Source organism: Diadema setosum, chromosome 22 (genome assembly GCF_964275005.1).
Source record: "Diadema setosum chromosome 22, eeDiaSeto1, whole genome shotgun sequence".
Lineage (NCBI taxonomy): Eukaryota > Metazoa > Echinodermata > Echinoidea > Diadematoida > Diadematidae > Diadema > Diadema setosum.
The window spans coordinates 20,862,561-20,879,730 of record NC_092706.1 but is presented as its reverse complement, the minus strand read 5'-3'; the positions used below and the strand labels follow the sequence as shown (position 1 = coordinate 20,879,730).

The following is a 17,170-nucleotide window of genomic DNA, read 5'->3' as shown; positions in this document are numbered from 1 at the left end:
AAAAGGAAAAAAAAAACTCATTCACTTCTCATCCCTGAATCATAGTTCTGAGACAATTTTGAGGGTGGTTGAATTCAGGATCAGGAATATTCCCGGTGCCCTGTAACTTTTTTTTTTAAATGTATGTGTATGTTGGAGATCATGGATCAATGGTACCTCAGCTTCTACAGAATGTAAAGTAAATCTCAACGAATACAGCACTTTAAAGGGTGTAATTGTTTTGCACAATAATGTAATGCACGATTTCCCACCAACTCAACCTGTTGCTGGACTACAGCCTCTGAAAGGTCTCTCAAAAATCTCACCTTGACCCTGTTCCTTCCGTCAGTGCATCAAAGTCAGACACATTCACCTTGAGGGTCTCCTTCGTCTTCTCCGTCTTCTTCACCGACTTCGGTTGCGAGGTCGTCGGCGTCGAAGTCACAGTCACTGACTCCTCGGTGTATGTGGAGGAACTGGCAAAGAAATCTGTGAATCCCTCATCATCTGGCTTCATCACCCTCACCGTCGTCTTGACGACGCGGTAGTCTGGCTCCGAGTCCTCCGACTCCGTGGTAGTTGTTGTTAACCCGCTCCCTGTTGTGTCGGTCCCATTCTCGTGTTTCGCTGTAGAGAAACATTGTTGATTTAGATGTATTAGCGGCAAGTATCACACACGTCACTCTAACATCATGATTTCTGAGGAAATCAATATGGTATATTCAGCTGAATAAGTATTAATATAGGCAACATGGGAAGCAAAGCACATTCAAAATTACAATTATGTAGTTAGCCTTAAAACATATCTCTCGTAAATGATTTTGTTATCAAATATCAATATGTGACCCGCTACAACAAAATGATCCTAAAGTCGGGCGAGGTCGATTATTTGAAAATTGCATGACACAATTCCCTAATCTTTCTGCTTTAAATTGATATATAACACGTCTTATAAAAATCATCGGCTGCGGAGATATCGATGTTTAAAAGAGAGCATGTCAAGACGTTTTGGAAATCACTGTTTCGAGAAAAGCGCCCTAAAAGTTCTCCTTGCGACGCAATCACAATCAAGAGACACGCAAGTCAGTATTCACCTCCGGACAATAGAAGTTAAGCCCTAGCAACCCCCGAAATGCTTATTCAAGCACAGCATCGGCGGTCTCCTCACCGACCAATCAGTGACCAGGATGTCAGGAGAAGCGGCTAGGCATAGCGCAACCCGCCCGCACACACCAGTCGACTGGGCAGTGTGCGAGCTTCACGCTTCGGTTAGCGGCAAGCAGCAAACTGACCAATGAGATCACTCAGGTCATTGTTAGGGGCGGAGCCTATGTGTGGCGCTCAATCCAAATGTTCGAACCAGTTTCTGCTTCCTTGAAACGCCAAAAAAACATCGCCCAGAAAAAACGCTATTTTTTGGTCTTTCCTTTGATCATTTTGCTTCAAAATTTCAACAGATGATAGAAGACATGTCAGACTCTAATAATATGTCAAATTCAGAAAATCGTAAGTTTTGACCAATTTTGATGCTCTAACTTCAAACTCGATTTTCACGGCTCCGACCGTGCGCGACTTTAGGACCATTTTGTTGTAGCGGGTCACATATGTATCCCATATTCTTTACCTGGTCGAATAAAAAAGAATAAATAAATAAAAATAAAAATAATAATAATAATAATATGTTGTAGAGAGATAAGATATGAAATAGTCATGAGGACATTGCAGGAATATGAGATTTAAGTGTATTTTGACATATAATAAGATAATTTTCGGTATTTATTGAGATGTTAAATGATGATGCAATGATCAAATTGACGAATTTCAGATTTTAATTTACAAAATGGCATTCACATAGTTTCATGCTAAACACTACGATGAAATGGTCATTTATCAACAAATTTACAATTCAATTTCATTCCATTTTACATTTGGCTGGCAAGACAAAGCTAGAGGCACACAGCACAAATTAAAGTCGCTATCCCCACACAGCAAGAATATTGTCAAGCAGTGAGAAAAGATCAAGAGATAAAACAAGGAAAAGAAGGCATGAGATTAGATAGTTCTTGTCCATTAACTGTCTTGGCCTGGCCGAAAAACTCACATGACGGGTCGTCACTCTTCAAGCTGCCATCACTGTCCGTTCTCTTGATGGTAACTACGAGGAAGAGGTGGCAGAACGTTTGTCGTACAGACGAATGTTAGCAGGCAACATCAATCACTATATCTACAAGTTCAAATTAGTCAAACATGCCTTGCACAACAACGTGTGCTGTATGTCAGTTCGCTGTTTGAGAATGACCGCTTACTGAGTACATGCGACTCCCATTCCTAAAAAGTCCTCAAACTGTCAGTTTTCTTTCGTTATATCGAAATTTTGCTATAGCTGAACAAATACAGTATTTACACATATATGGATAATATTTTCTTTTCACTTTGTTGGGACAAAGTTTTGCTGTAACCGTGCTCCATTACAATGGGAATGCACTCTACCACAATTTTATGAAATCCTGTTAAAATCAAAACTTGATAGCATCGAGAAATATAATCTAGTATGTCCCCTTCTTCTAAATCAGCATGATCAACAACTTGCCCTTTGAAAACTTATTTCTCCACAAACACCAAAATTTGGTCTTGTACCTTTCAAATACAGTACTGCGAAGCAAAATAAAAAAAAAGTGAAAATATTTTGAACAAATGTTACCTTAACTAACCAATCACTAATGTAGAGAACCGCACACACAGAAATCAACTTGCTTTTTTTCTGACTTTGCACATTCTTTTCAAGTCAAAGTTCATTCTTCTCAAAGCAATTCTGCAATTTTCAGGCACACACTTTGGTATCACATGCAGCATAAGTTTGTTATCAATTACCAGTAGAAACAAATATATATACCAAAGAAAATGATGCAATTTACATTTCAACACAGAGAGAGATACCAACAATTAAAAATCTAGATTTAAAAAGTATACAAGAAATAGACAGGCTTGGATAATCTGTTTTAATTGAGGAATTACATCCTGTTATGATTTTTTCACAAGTGCATTGCACAACATGTCATTGCATGTGGTACATTTCTTTCCAACTGTAAATCATTACAGCACTATTTCATCTCATTTTTTCTGCCTTTCTTCCTTTCCATTCCATAACTTGATACAGAATAAATTGGAAGCACACAATGTATATAGGCATCTGTAAAATAAACTGTGCACTTGCACATTTCTAGAAGTCTATCAACAGATTTTTAATCACTCGTTTTTAATAAACTGTAGAAAATCAACTTAAAATTTCCAAAGTTAAGACCATGCTAACAAAAAAGAAAATTAAACACAGATCACTCAAGAAAGACTTGACTCACTTCGGAATGAACCTGCTCGTGGCTTGCGGTTGCTGGTGGAGCGCCGGAGGTGCGTCTGCGGCTTGGTCTCTGCCTCATCTGCCGTTACCTTGCCGGCCTGCTTCAGTTTGCCTGTCACTGTGAAGCGGTCGACGTCCTTCTCCTCAACACGCTTCTTCCACGTCGTCTCATTTTCCTGGAGGAGCTGTAGTCTTTGTGAGATGCTGGACTGGCTGCCAAGGATGACATCATCTTCCTGTGATGGAAGAAGTATTATGCAGGAGTGCATCATTTGTTTTATAAAATTATGTCATTCTCCTATGGTGGAAGAAGCATTATACAGGGGTGCACATTTGTTTGATTGAACTGACAAGATCACTAGATCTTCGGGGAGCTGAAGTCTCTGTGAGATGCTGGACTGGCTGCCAATGGATCACATTATCTTCCTGTGTTGGAAAGGATATTGATTATAAGGGAGAGCATATTTGTTTTATAAAATGATGTGATCATCCTATGGTGGAAGAAGCATTATATAGGGGTGCATATTTGTTTTATGAAAGTGACAAGATCACTAGATCCTGGAGAAGCTGAAGTCTCTCAGAGATGCTGGATTGGCTGCTGAGGATGTCATTATCTTCCTGTGATGGAAGAAGCATTATGCAGGAGTGCATAATTTGTTTTATAAAATGATTTCATACTCCTATGGTGGAAGAAGCATTATGCAGGGGTGCCTATTTGTTTTATGAAACTGGCAAAATCACTAGATCCTGGGAAAGCTGGCTGAAGTCTGTGAGAAGCTGGACTAGGCTGGCTGCCAGAGATCACACTATCTTCTTCTGTTGGAAGGAATGTTTAATCATGCAGGAGAGCATTTGTTTTATACCCAGTGAAGGCTAGTCCTGAGTATTCTCTGACTGGGGTATATCATAATATGGCACATGTATGTTAAAGGAAAACCAGTCCATCATGAACAGGTTTAATGCTGCAACTGGTAACTGGCACTGTTCTTGTGTGGGAAGTAACACAACATTGCAGAACATAGAATCTTGAATACTCTGTGGGTGCTGGGCTATGTCAATACCATTTACCAAGACAGGTGCAAAAGTGAGCCCATTTCTAACTTACAGATAATTTCCAGTGGTTCTATAGTTAAATATGCCATTAAGACAGGTTGATGCAGCAGTCTTGTGGGGGGGGGGGGGGGAGGTGGGGGAGATCATGTTAATATTAATAGCTGGTGTGAATGTTCATGATACATTGTAGGTGATTTTAGTTTACTGCATAATAAGTTGTGTAGTTTAAGAAAAACAAAACAAAACAAAGCAAAACAAAACAACCCCACCCTCCCCCCCCCCAAAAAAAAAAAAAAAAAAAAATGCTAAGCCTTCCTAAGCCATTTCCGTCACAACTGAGAAGGAATTACATACCTACATGTATTCTCTCTCCAAGCGTCTGCTCAATTATAAAACCACAACTGTTGCACTTCAATGATAATACAAACACTATAAACCATTCATTCAGTTTCTCTCCTTTTTCCATCTCTGATTCCCCCCCCCCCCATTCTTGAGTCACCAATGCAATGAACCTGGAACGGAATCCCCTTACCTCATTATTCTTCTGGAATTTGCTGTTGTGGTTGAGCTGGTTAAGTCGTTCTTTCAGGCCTGACTTGGGCGAATCTTCATATTTGCTTATTCTCTTTTTCCAGTCTTCCTCACCACTTTTCTGCAGAGCAAATAACCTGCACAAAAGAAATCATATGAAAAGAAAAGATACACAGCTGAGTGATATGAAAACTGCAAGGTAAGACAGCACTTAGTAGATCTAGAACAATTACTAGGGCACGCAAACAATTACTGCATTGGGGAAAATGAATCAAAACGATGTTTACCGGGTACGAGCTGTAACCCTTGATGTATATGTAGTATGTGTAAAAGGTCAGCATGGCTTTTAAAATCATACTGGGTCTACATCATACCCTTTAAAATGGAAAAACTGTATTTGGACTTTGATTCATTAATTCCAAAATGTTTACAACGTAGGTTCCTATATTTGCAAAGATTATGAGCTGATCTAAATATTCATTCATCATATAACCAAAACCAATCTCAACATCTTCATCAACTTGGGAACTTAAATCACAGATGTGCCAAACATAGAACTCAAACCCACTGCATTTCCTGACTCTGTTGCTGATGACTTACCAAGCCTATGCAGTGTGAATATCTGCTTCCTCTCTTAAAACTAATGATTACTAATGAGGCATTCCATGTGGAAAGGGGATTAAAGGAGGCCTTAGCATGCCTTCCAGACTCTCTGTTTAATCTCTTGCTAATTCCCTGTGACTAATGCAAGGAATTGAAAGCAGTAAACTGGAAATGACCAACAAAACAGTCATTCATAAATACAGTAACATACAAGTAATGACGGTGTGCACTGTGTGTTCTGACCTCGCTATGACCTCAGTGGTCATACACAGACACACACAGAGACACAAATGTCCTCACTATGGTTTGTTTGTTCCAAGAATTGATGGAAGCAAGAAACCACAAAAGTGCAGTCTGCACATGATGCTGAAGAAGTGAACAGTTTGTTTGCAAAAACCGATAAGTCCATTTTTGCCAAATGGAGATATTTGCAATTAAAGGTCAAGAAAAATAAAGAGAATAATAGAAAATTTTTGCTTCTTTTGACCATAACTTCAAAAATATACCTTTATATGTAGTGACCAATATATCATTTAAAAGGTATTATTTTGTACTTTATGACAGAGGCCACACTTCAAAATCTTCAAAAATGGACTTATCGGTTTTTGCAAACAAACTCTTCAAGTACAATACAAATTAACTACAGGCCAATATCACTGTATCTATTACCAACAAGACATTTACTACTCAATGCCTATGAATACATGCATTCAACAGAACCATGACCAATGTTAGCTTCTGTGCTTGTTAGGTATTTTATTGTACCAGCAAAAAACAATTGGAGTCTCTGATAACTGCTAAACTGTCATGGTCAGAAGTTGAACAGTTAGAACAGCATTATCTCTTAAAAGCATAAAAAATCAGAAGAAATCACACACACACAAAAAAGAATAATATATACAAGTTTACTGTTCACTCTCAGTTAAAAACATGATTCTTAGAAGAAAAAAAAAAGATATGCATGTTCACGAATTATGTGTCTACCTAACAGTCTATTGGCTATTTATGAAATACAATGTCTGTGATTTTTGCTACTATAAAAAGACATTCCAAAACAGTCAAAACTACATGATTTAATAACAGTAGTGACTAAAGCAAAACATAACACTTCAAAACAGAAATACAATATGAAAACAAAAATACCCGGCAGTATGAAACCCAAACACTACAGCAGTCATACAAAATGTGTTCCTGTAAAAAATAAAATAAATGACAATATATTTGATTCCAAATAACCATTCAAACATTCAAATTTTCAATAAGATTTCTTGAACTCTTTTTGCATGAAGGAGAAAAATCCCCCTTATTGCCTCATTAACTTGAGGGTACAATGCATGAACAGGACCAATTATGCATGACGTTGGGATATTGCAAGGTAGGCCCTATTGTGATGAGAAGTACAGTACACACACCTTCTATTGTGATATCACTGACTCTATCAAATTACGGTGGCAATGGTATACTAGCACACCTCACTATCTTGAATCAACTGAATGCCTTCATGCAAAACACAAAGAATTGGTAGCTATTGTAAGTGTACACTTGGAGAGACATTGCCAACTTTTGCACTGGACACATTGAAATAAAGATAGTGCATGATCATAGCCCATATAATTATCTTGCATCTTCCAGCCAAATTTCAGTATTATTGGGATACAACAAGAAAGAAAGAGAGAAAATAAGTAAGAGTTTTAATTGCATTTTGATTGAATAAGATGGCAGTTTTGCAGGAAAGAGAAATGCAGCTTATGGTGAAATCAAACAAGATAATCCCATACAGATGAGACTACTTGTAAGAGATATAATACAGTCCAATCAAATACTTCTTCTCTGATACTGAATGTAAAAAAACATTCATGACTCCCCTTACCTCTTAATGTGCTTTCTTTGCTGACTGGCACACATGCACCTTTGAGTAACTTCCTCTGCCGATAAGGCACATATGTGTGAAAACTAATATCTAGATAATAGAGATTACCTAATCCCCTAATCCCTACTGTTGATACATTGTTAAACCTGAGTGAATGTGCTAATCTACCACTAAGGTCAAGTTTGGATGGATGACTGAATGCTGACGACAAAGTTTGGCTGAAGTTAGATACAATGTAAGTGCCTGGGCAGGTAAAGGGTTAATGTACAAATGAAGAGTTTGTTTGCAAAAACCGATAAGTCCATTTTTTAAAGATTTTGAAGGATGGTCTCTCTTATAAAGTACAAAATAATACCTTTTAAATGATATATTGGTCACTACATATAAAGGTACATTTTTAAAGTTATGGTCAAAAGAAGCAAAAAATTTCTTATTATTCTCTTTATTTTTCTTGACCTTTAATCGCAAATATCTCCATTTGGCAAATATGGACTTATCGGTTTTTGCGAACAAACTCTTCAAATATTGAATGGTCACAAGTGCGATGGTACAAGATTTCACACGAGGGAAAGATAGGGGCACTCCATTCAATGAGGCGAGGCTGAGTTGAATAGAGCACAGTCCTCATCTTTCACGTTGTGTGAAATCTTGTTCCACTGCACAATTGGTAAAGACCATACACTATTTGTTATACAACACCTCAGACATCAACATATGTGGTCCACACAGATTCTTGAATAATAGAACAGAAATGGCAACCATTTTCCATAAAAGATGAATGAGTAGCACAGTCACAGTTACCTTAATTGATTGAAAAATTGTTTACAGAATGAGTAATAGAATGCACATGGCAAAGGTTCGTCTATTATGACATCAGAGCCATGCAATGGAACAAAAACTACGAGTCGATCTTGAGTTTCACACGGGCGTAAACAGAAATTGGTGATGTCAGCCATGCAATTTTTTGCGAAAACAACAAAATTGCAAGGCTGACAGCCACAGCATGCAATGGTACTTTTACCTTCATGTCACGTGATGAGCAAATGGACCAATCAGATAGCTATATGTGTTGTATAAAGTCGGCTCTTACATAAGCACAGAAACGAGTCAATACCTGTCTTGGATGGAAGCTGCCGTCTTGACCGGCTCCATCATCAGTCGCACCTGGGCCAGCTCGTCCGGGGTCACTGGCTGGGTCTTGAAGCGGTCCGGATCCTGGGCTCGCAGGGATCGCGACGACGGCTGCTTCTTCGGCGTTGAAAATAATGGCTCATCGACCGCAATACTGACCGGCTGGGTCTTGTTTCTGTTGAATGAGGAAATGAAAATGGGATTCCACTTTAGTTTATTTCAAGACTGAACCAATGCATTGTTGAGGTAAATATCAATGTACAATCGAAAGGCATCGAATTGTACTTACGTACTCACATCAAGTAGACAAATAAATTGCTACTGTCATTTTGTAGCTTCCTGTAAACTCTGTACAACTGGCAACAGGCTTACCAGAAATTTTCCAATTGAATGAAACACATCAAAGTGTACACTTTGTGGAATTCATTGCAGCTGCAACAATGAACTTCAAATGATGTGAAATGGAATTTTGACGAGGTCAATCAAATTATGAAATAGATTAAAGAATAAAAACAAATACATATCGATAAATAGGGGGGTAAAACAGACATACATGTATGATCATGACACACGTTCACATAATTATTGCCAAGAGTCCAACAATGATCTTCAGCTGCTAGCATATGCTTGGGTAATCTTATGTTATTGTTTTTGTTTTTGCTACCAAATGCAGGTAATTTCACCTGCATATGTGGCAAAAGCTATAACAGACAGAATGGTTTCTTTCCACTGAACAAGGAGCTAGGGTTTTGCTGGACTGGATTTTAAATCTGTCCGTCTGATGTCCTGAGATTGACCCCTACAGAACAACCTATCTCAGCAACAAGACATGACAAAAATGATTACGTTGAAGATTCTACTTTTCCCTCTCCCCCTCCCCCAACCTTTCCCTCCACCCCTCCCCCAGCCTCCCCTCCCCCTCCCCCTCTAATTCCCACCCCTATTTAACTTAGATGAGAAAATCTGATTTATCAGAGCTGCTAATAGTACAGACATCCCTTTGAAGGGGCTTATCACTACTACCAGAAGTGTTACAGATATAACCAAGGGTGAAAGGAAGCCACTAATACTGGCCAGCTATAATGGGGCACCAAGAGAACTTGTGCCACTAACTTGAATTCACAAATGTAATTCTGGTACGTGATACCTGTACAACACACCTGCCCGCTGTGTGAACAGATCATCAAACCCAGACCAAACCATAGCAAACAAAACAAAAGAAAACAAACAACAAAGACAAGAGAACTAAGCAAAACAAGACAAAAGAAAACAAACAAAAATGGACACATCTTGATGTCACTGAATAACAAAAACAATGAAAACAGGTGAACACAGATGAGCAAAGTAAAGATGTTCCATCATGTTGGTACTGGATCACTTGCAGCATATTGGCACAAAACATCAACTTTTTGACTCATTGTTGCTGGTGTGAATGGTATAAAAGGTTGTTGTTGTAGTTCTTGTGAGTACATGACTTAAAGTATCAACGTACAAATGTATCTGTGGTTGTAAACAGGAAAGGCAGCGAATAGGTATGGGCCATTTGTAATTTCATTCCTCGAAAGTGACAAGCAAAGATGTATAAGTAGAGCCTTTGTGTCTTTGCTTGTAGTTGATAACACACTCACACTGCACAACCCAGCTTTTCCACAATCAGAAAACTCAAAGGTTTATGATCAACTAGTTACCACATTACATTCCTATAAAAGAAAATAGGAAGTTTATCTCAAGTATTGATGGGATATCAAATTCATCACAGATGCGTCAAATGCGACAAACCACAATTAATGGAGACCTCAAACACTAGAGCTTACATCTTTGAATAAAGTAATTGAAGCATTGCGACACTACAAAGACTATCTGAGCACAATGCAAACACAATGACTGTATCTGTCTAGTTTGTGACATCACGTCTCTTTCCGAGACTGCACAAATATCTAACAAGCAAACTCCAGGGCAGCCACTTCCTTAATAACAGTGCCATAAATTCAAACTTAGCTACAGAAACAAGTTAATGTCTGGTGTAAGAGCACATCATGAAATACATTTGTATAGGGTAACTTTTAATGTGCCAATAAGCAAGACAAGTGAAAAGTTAGGAAGACAAATCTCCCCTTTTCCTTAATCTGACTTGGTTTTAACATTATTGTTCATTTGTTGCCGGTGTGTTTGTGTGTGTGTGCATGAGTGCTTGTATACTTCTTACATTACCACTGCACAACACATCTGTTTTGCAACCATCCCCGTAAAAATAGCTTCACAAATTGTGCAGCTGACTGCAACAAAAAGGGAAAGATTTGAACTTCAATGAGATAAAATTTTTACAAGCTCTTTCATCTTCATTCAGAAAACTCACTTTCAGATTTGAGCTCTTTCCCTGAAGGTGGTTTTGATGAGTTCAAACACTGAAATGCAACAGTGGATTTAAATTCAGAGCAAAAATGAGAGAAAAAAAAGATGACATTAAACTGTTAAGTCAAGAGTCAATCTTTATATTGGTGCCCAAATGCTCAATGGGGTTGGAGACCATAAATCATAACTTTGTTCAGGATTGAATTTAAAAGCACAGTGTGAGGCACGCTCCTGCAATAGAAGAATTACCCTTTGTGGCTGGGCATTGTGAAATGTTTAGGTGTAATCCGCAGGTTCCCCTGGTTACAACAGCAGACAAGAAATATTGTGGTACCTTATCAGAAAAGTCCAACTTGTTGTCAATCTCTGTATCATTAACCACAAGATGTTTGCATACTATTGTCTTGGTCTCTCCATCCCCCCCCCCCCCAATCAAACACATACGCCCTTGGCAGGGCTTCATTCTTTGAAAGAGCCGACACTCAGAAGTGTCATTCATCAGTTGTCGTAAATGTCCTGTGGGTACTCTTGGGGGCTGCGGTAATAAGTCACAGCGTCACATGGCTCGCCATTTTTGAAATGATGCACATCGACCAGACATGATCTTGTTCCAGTGAACTTTCATAGTTCAAGAATAAAACAATGCTAAAGACAAAACAAAACAAAACACACTCATACACACAACGCATACACACACACTCACAGAAAGGAAAAGGTAAAGTGAAGAAAGGATGGCAGGATAAAGCAACTTTTTAAAAGCCTGTGAACATTTTTCCAGATTGCTCATCACCACATTGTTTGTCTTGTTTTATTTTTTGTCTCTAGGTTTCTGTAACTTTGTTTTTTTTTTTTTATTTAGTTAGATTGCTTCTTTATTTGACTATAAGCATATGTTGAAAGACCTTAATCCCATTAAAAGCAATTTCATGTCACTACCAACACCTTGCTCACTCATCTGTATTTGTGAAGAAAGAGATACTATGCAAACTTTCCTTTGAAAAGGAAATATGCACTGTGTACAACAGAAGGCCTGTACATTTTTGATGTGTAGAGTTCTGTCGAAACATTCTGCTTGACAGGATTAAAACATTGTCAGAGTGGAGTCATACTTTTGGGAAAAGAGTCATCTATTTGCTATGCAATAACAACAACAACAAAGTTTGGCTTTTTGGATGTTTAATCTACTGCAGGGGTATTGAAGGGATTCACTATAAAGGTTGATTGATTCTTTGGAATTTGACTGATGAGAACACCTGGGGGTGATGTCACTTGATTTCATTTTGAGTAAATTGTCGGTGCCTGTATCTATTGTTATTACTGTCTCCACTTCACTGGGAATCAACCGCCTGAAAGTTACAGTTAGTTTCCAAAGTGCCACAGTTGCCCAATGTTTTATTATCGAATGATGCCGGAAGGTGATGGTATGTGAGTGGGAAGGTGGAAGAGAGTAAAAAAAAAAAAGTGATAATGAATGATGAATATAACACAAATGCAACACATAAACAAAGAACCAAACATATTTACCGGAATTAACAATAATACAAATTCCTGAACAATCATCTCAACCTGGAAATATGGAATTGATTTAACTACACGTGTCAAATGAAGCCATGCTCATCCGCAATGATCCATACACTATACAATTACAACCATACGCTGACACTGATATTTGATTAATATTTGTTTATGTACTTGGTCATATTTTCTCCATAATTCTAAACATGATTACTGTACAGTGCTACAGAATTGTAGAATACAAGTCTTAAATCCTTACTTCTCTTCACTTTGAGGACAACTGCATGAAATATGCATGCATTAATTGTGAAGATTATTTGATACACTGGAGATATCACATACATAGCACGTACACAAAAAACTGAGTGAAGATGACTTAATTCTTAATTAATCTTTTCTCAGTCCGATTCAAATGAACACTAAGCTACATGTATTCTTTTGCCCAATTTCACTGTATATGAAAGTGATTTTACATATGCATTGCACTTTCAAATTATATCACACACCTACATAGGCTGTATAGGCCTACTGGGTATGGCTGGGCTGTCAAAGTATAAATCTGGGCTAAAGAGGCTCAATCCCCTCCCTGCCCCACAACCAAGATTAGATTAACCAATTGGCACCTGCCATCTCAAGAGAACAAACGAATGAACGAACGAACGAACGAACGAACAAACAAATGAATGAATGAAAAGAAAGGTAGAGAGTGAAAGGATGACACCATGGCAAAGTGCACTGAACTGGAGCTGAGCGCTCACCATTCCCTCACACCTCACACACCTCCGGCCCAGATCCTAGTAGGAAAAGAACCGGAATGAAGTCCCCCGAAGATTGAAAGACGAGCAAATTGAAATGCCAAGCTTTATGAAAACGGTCAATCTCGACTGGCTGAGATGCCTCCGTACACGGACGCACCGAGTCGGAAGATGGGAATGGAGATTGAGAACAAGCTTCAGAATGCTCAAGGAGAATGGCTGTTGGAGGAGAATGTATGTTGAATGAGAATCCATGTTGATGGGGAATGTACCAAAGACCAAGGGGGGGGGGGGGGGCAATTTTGTATAAACACAGTGAAACACATGAATTTGAGCAGTGAAAGTTTTTTGGGGGGGATGCACTCTTGTTGAAGAGAAAGTTATAGCTCTGTCTTTTCACATTCCCCTGTACAAAGAATCGCCAAGATTCGTTGAAAAATATCTCTGACTGCTTCAATTACGTCTACAAATATAAGAACATATAATGCAAAATGTGTGTAAACTCCTAATGATTGCAAACTTCTAATTTTATGAACTAAACATCATTACAAGCCTACTTCACTTATTTCCTTTTGTTAGTTTTGAGACTTCAAGTACACAGTCATTTATGCTTTATAATCATCATTATTCCCTGTCAAAAAACAAAAAACAACCCTCCCCCCCCAAAAAAAAAAACAAAACACACACACAAAAACAAAAAACAAAAAAACAGAGGAACTTTACTCCTCAAATTGGCAACTGATACACATAGCAGGACTAGGCCATCCTCTTGTGTTATTCACTCACTAATCACAATGAGTCTGGCACACTGCTCAATATAAAAGATTTCTGACAAAGTACCTGGTAATCATGTTATCTTTTTTTCTCTCTCTTTCTTTGTTTTTAGGGGGTGTGGATAATTTATAAGGCCTACTATCCTTTTCTGGGAACTTTATGTGTATTTGTACCATTTCATACATAGCTACTTCCAGTATCACCAATTTCATCTCCAAATCCTTACATAAGAACCAAAACTTGTCGGGTAGAATTCAATATTGCAGCTCGAGGAGGAGAAAACACACACGAGAATTTCAATAAAAGACAATCTAGGAGATGGGACTAGGTGGAGCTTTGGACGGAATGAAAGAACAGTCTAGAATAACTGAATAACAAAGGTCATGTAATACTGATATCACTGCATATTGGGTGCTTGAACTTTTGCATTTTATTGAGTGATACTGAGGAAGACAAGGGACGTGATCAATGCCAAAGGACATTTTCTCCAACTATTTCACAATTTCCCTCTGCAAAGAAAACTCAACAAAGCAGAAAAAACAAACAAACAAACAAACAAATGTTGTCTATAAACACTCCCACGATACCAATTTTCTTTCCCATGGTAGTAGGGTGAGTAGAGCTGGGCGACTCCTGTTTTAACAAAGTCTTCAGGACTGGCAGTTTTCTTTCACTATATCAAAATGTTGCTATGGCCGAATATTAATAATGTATGTAAACTTAAAAGATAATAATTATGGGACCTGAATCTTTACTTCTATGTAATGAGACTTTGTTGTCACAGTGTTTGTTATAATGGGAGTGCACTACGTAATCAATATGTGATGTATCCCAAATTTTCGAAATTTGGCTGCCATTGATTAATCATCTCAATAGACCGCCAAACTGAACATATCAAGAGCTGAATTTACTGGTTTTTTATCAAAGCTACTGTCCACGCTACAGATAATGCAGAGCAAGAGCTAGAGAAAGCTGGCAATCATGACTGCCTCCTACTGCCAGTAACACGGACATTGATTGATTGATAGACCATTTACTTATGGTTTCACTTTCAAATTAGAACAGAGCATTGTCACTAACAAGTGACTAACTTGTCCGAGTCCAACTTGACCAAGTACTGGTAGGTCCTATATTTCAAATACTAACATGCTTCATCAGTAACTATCTCCAGCATTTCCTGATGGAAACCAGATTACAGGCTCAAATTCTGCAGATATTTTACAGTATGGAGTCTGATTAGAATATTCATAATTCTTTCCAAGAACATACAACATCTTGACTAGTGATAAGTGTTTTCTTATTTCCACTGGAATCTAGTCCACTGAAATTGTCTATGTGTATAGGCCTAACACTGTATGTGGCAGCTTAATTTGTTTGTTTGTTTGTTTTTTATTTGTAGGCTGTGATCCTAGTTTATGATGAGTTGGCCTACATCATAAAAGCCCACTCTTCAATTTGGAGGAAATATGATGATGCTGCACAATATATTTCTCTACAATCCACAAAGCAGCACTTAAACAAATTGTTAAAAACATAACAAGAAAACTTGCAATCAGGGATTGGGGGAGGGGAAATGGACAGAAGACAAGAAATAGGAAAAACTGAACAGTCAGTCTGTTTCAATGTTCTTGACCTAGCCATGACCTCAAAATGTTGGGAAGATCTACAGGGAATTTACTGTGATGCTGCCTAACTCTGGGTCAGAATTTGGGGTTAGTTTTTCTAACAGAAAGCCTGTACGTATACTGAAAATTACTTCATGTGCACAGTAAAACATTTCCGCAGATTGACCTGTTTATCTCTCTGATACATACAAGAGTTTTTAGTGCCGATGCCAGCTTTTACATGGTATAATTTCTATAAAGCAGAGCCTGTTTGAAGCATGTGATGTTGTTGTTAGTACAGACTGTGACAATGTAAAGTGTTTGGCCACCCCACCAAATAACACAATATTCCAATTTCATTTTGCTATGATCCTACTGGAAGTATTTAGTATAGCAAACAGTATGGCAAAAGTGAGAAGGCAAGGTTTTGTTGAAAGATAATTTACAATCAACAAGTTCCAAGACTTTAAGTGCTGGTGGAACTAAGCAATTACTTTCTCTTCAAAATAACAAATGTAATTCCCCATATATCTTCTCTAGTGTTTCATCATATATATATATATATATATATATATATATATATATATATATATATATATATATATATATATATATATATAATATATTGCATTTGATTCAATGCAAAACAGTTGCTTCTGTCCGATTCCTTTTGGCCAGTAGACACCATCCTAAACTTCTTTAATATCAGTATATTTACTATTATATAACGTTATCAACTAGTAATGGGCAAATATGAATCCATACAATAAGATTCCATTCCCACGGTATTTTGGGGATAAGCAACTTCCCCACTTTGTCTATATCATACATTTAAGAGTTTGAGGTACTTTGTGAAAAAAAAAAAAAGTAATTAAGATTTCCTAGCTGGCAAAGATTGAACAGTCCACTTGGTCGAAAATACCTTAACCCATTGCATTTCAGAGTCAGAAATCAATTTAGACCTTGTACAAAAACCACCAGGGTCATGTGGGCTATGGGTTAAAATATTACCATTACCAACGTCTGCTTTCTGACTGTTAGCATATAAATCCTACGAGCTGTATATAAAGCAATCCAATGAATTAAATACCTGCTATCAAGTTGAGAAGAATTTGTGAATAAAAAAAAAAAAAAAATGAAAGGGTTATGCAGTGGTGACTTGGGAAGAGGCAAGCAAGCTCACAGGAATGAATACACATCATGTAGCCTAGATGTATTAAGTGGGGTGATGAATTTTGCTTCCGGAAGGTGAGATGAGGTGAGAATCTTATAACAACTTGGATGGGTGTAAGATGGGGACAGCTGCATCCCCCTCCCCCTCTCCACCCTGTGAAAGTTGTCTCGATATATAAGAGAGCAAAAAAAAAAAACACAGAAGTTGTACCTGCATCCACTTACACGGCTTCTGGGAGCGAGGGAGTGATGATTAAATAGCGCTCCAGGGTTGACTGGCATTACGGTTTGCAAACCTCTTTTGCAGAAGTGTGAAGATGGAACATGAGGGACAGGTTTCATCACTTCACGGAATGATGAGCAACCAGTGCAGACCGGATAAAAACACTTTCACATAAAATACAGTTCCACATGTGTAACTGTATAATACTCCCTCTTTCCTTTGTCATGATCCACAGTTTTATGTTTCATAGCA

At 37.9% G+C, this 17,170-nt stretch overlaps 1 protein-coding gene across 1 annotated transcript in view; it reads right to left on the bottom strand.

The window, feature by feature from the left end:
• LOC140245204 (uncharacterized) overlaps positions 1 to 17,170 on the bottom strand; it is a 315,944-nt gene that overhangs the window by 24,970 nt on the left and 273,804 nt on the right. Inside the window, exons 17-21 of the mRNA XM_072324793.1 lie at positions 8,506 to 8,697; positions 4,920 to 5,055; positions 3,336 to 3,570; positions 2,081 to 2,134; positions 306 to 606 (exon numbers count right to left, since the gene is read on the bottom strand). Coding sequence (XP_072180894.1) covers positions 306 to 606; positions 2,081 to 2,134; positions 3,336 to 3,570; positions 4,920 to 5,055; positions 8,506 to 8,697 — 918 coding nt within the window. The remainder of the gene's footprint in view (positions 1 to 305; positions 607 to 2,080; positions 2,135 to 3,335; positions 3,571 to 4,919; positions 5,056 to 8,505; positions 8,698 to 17,170) is intronic.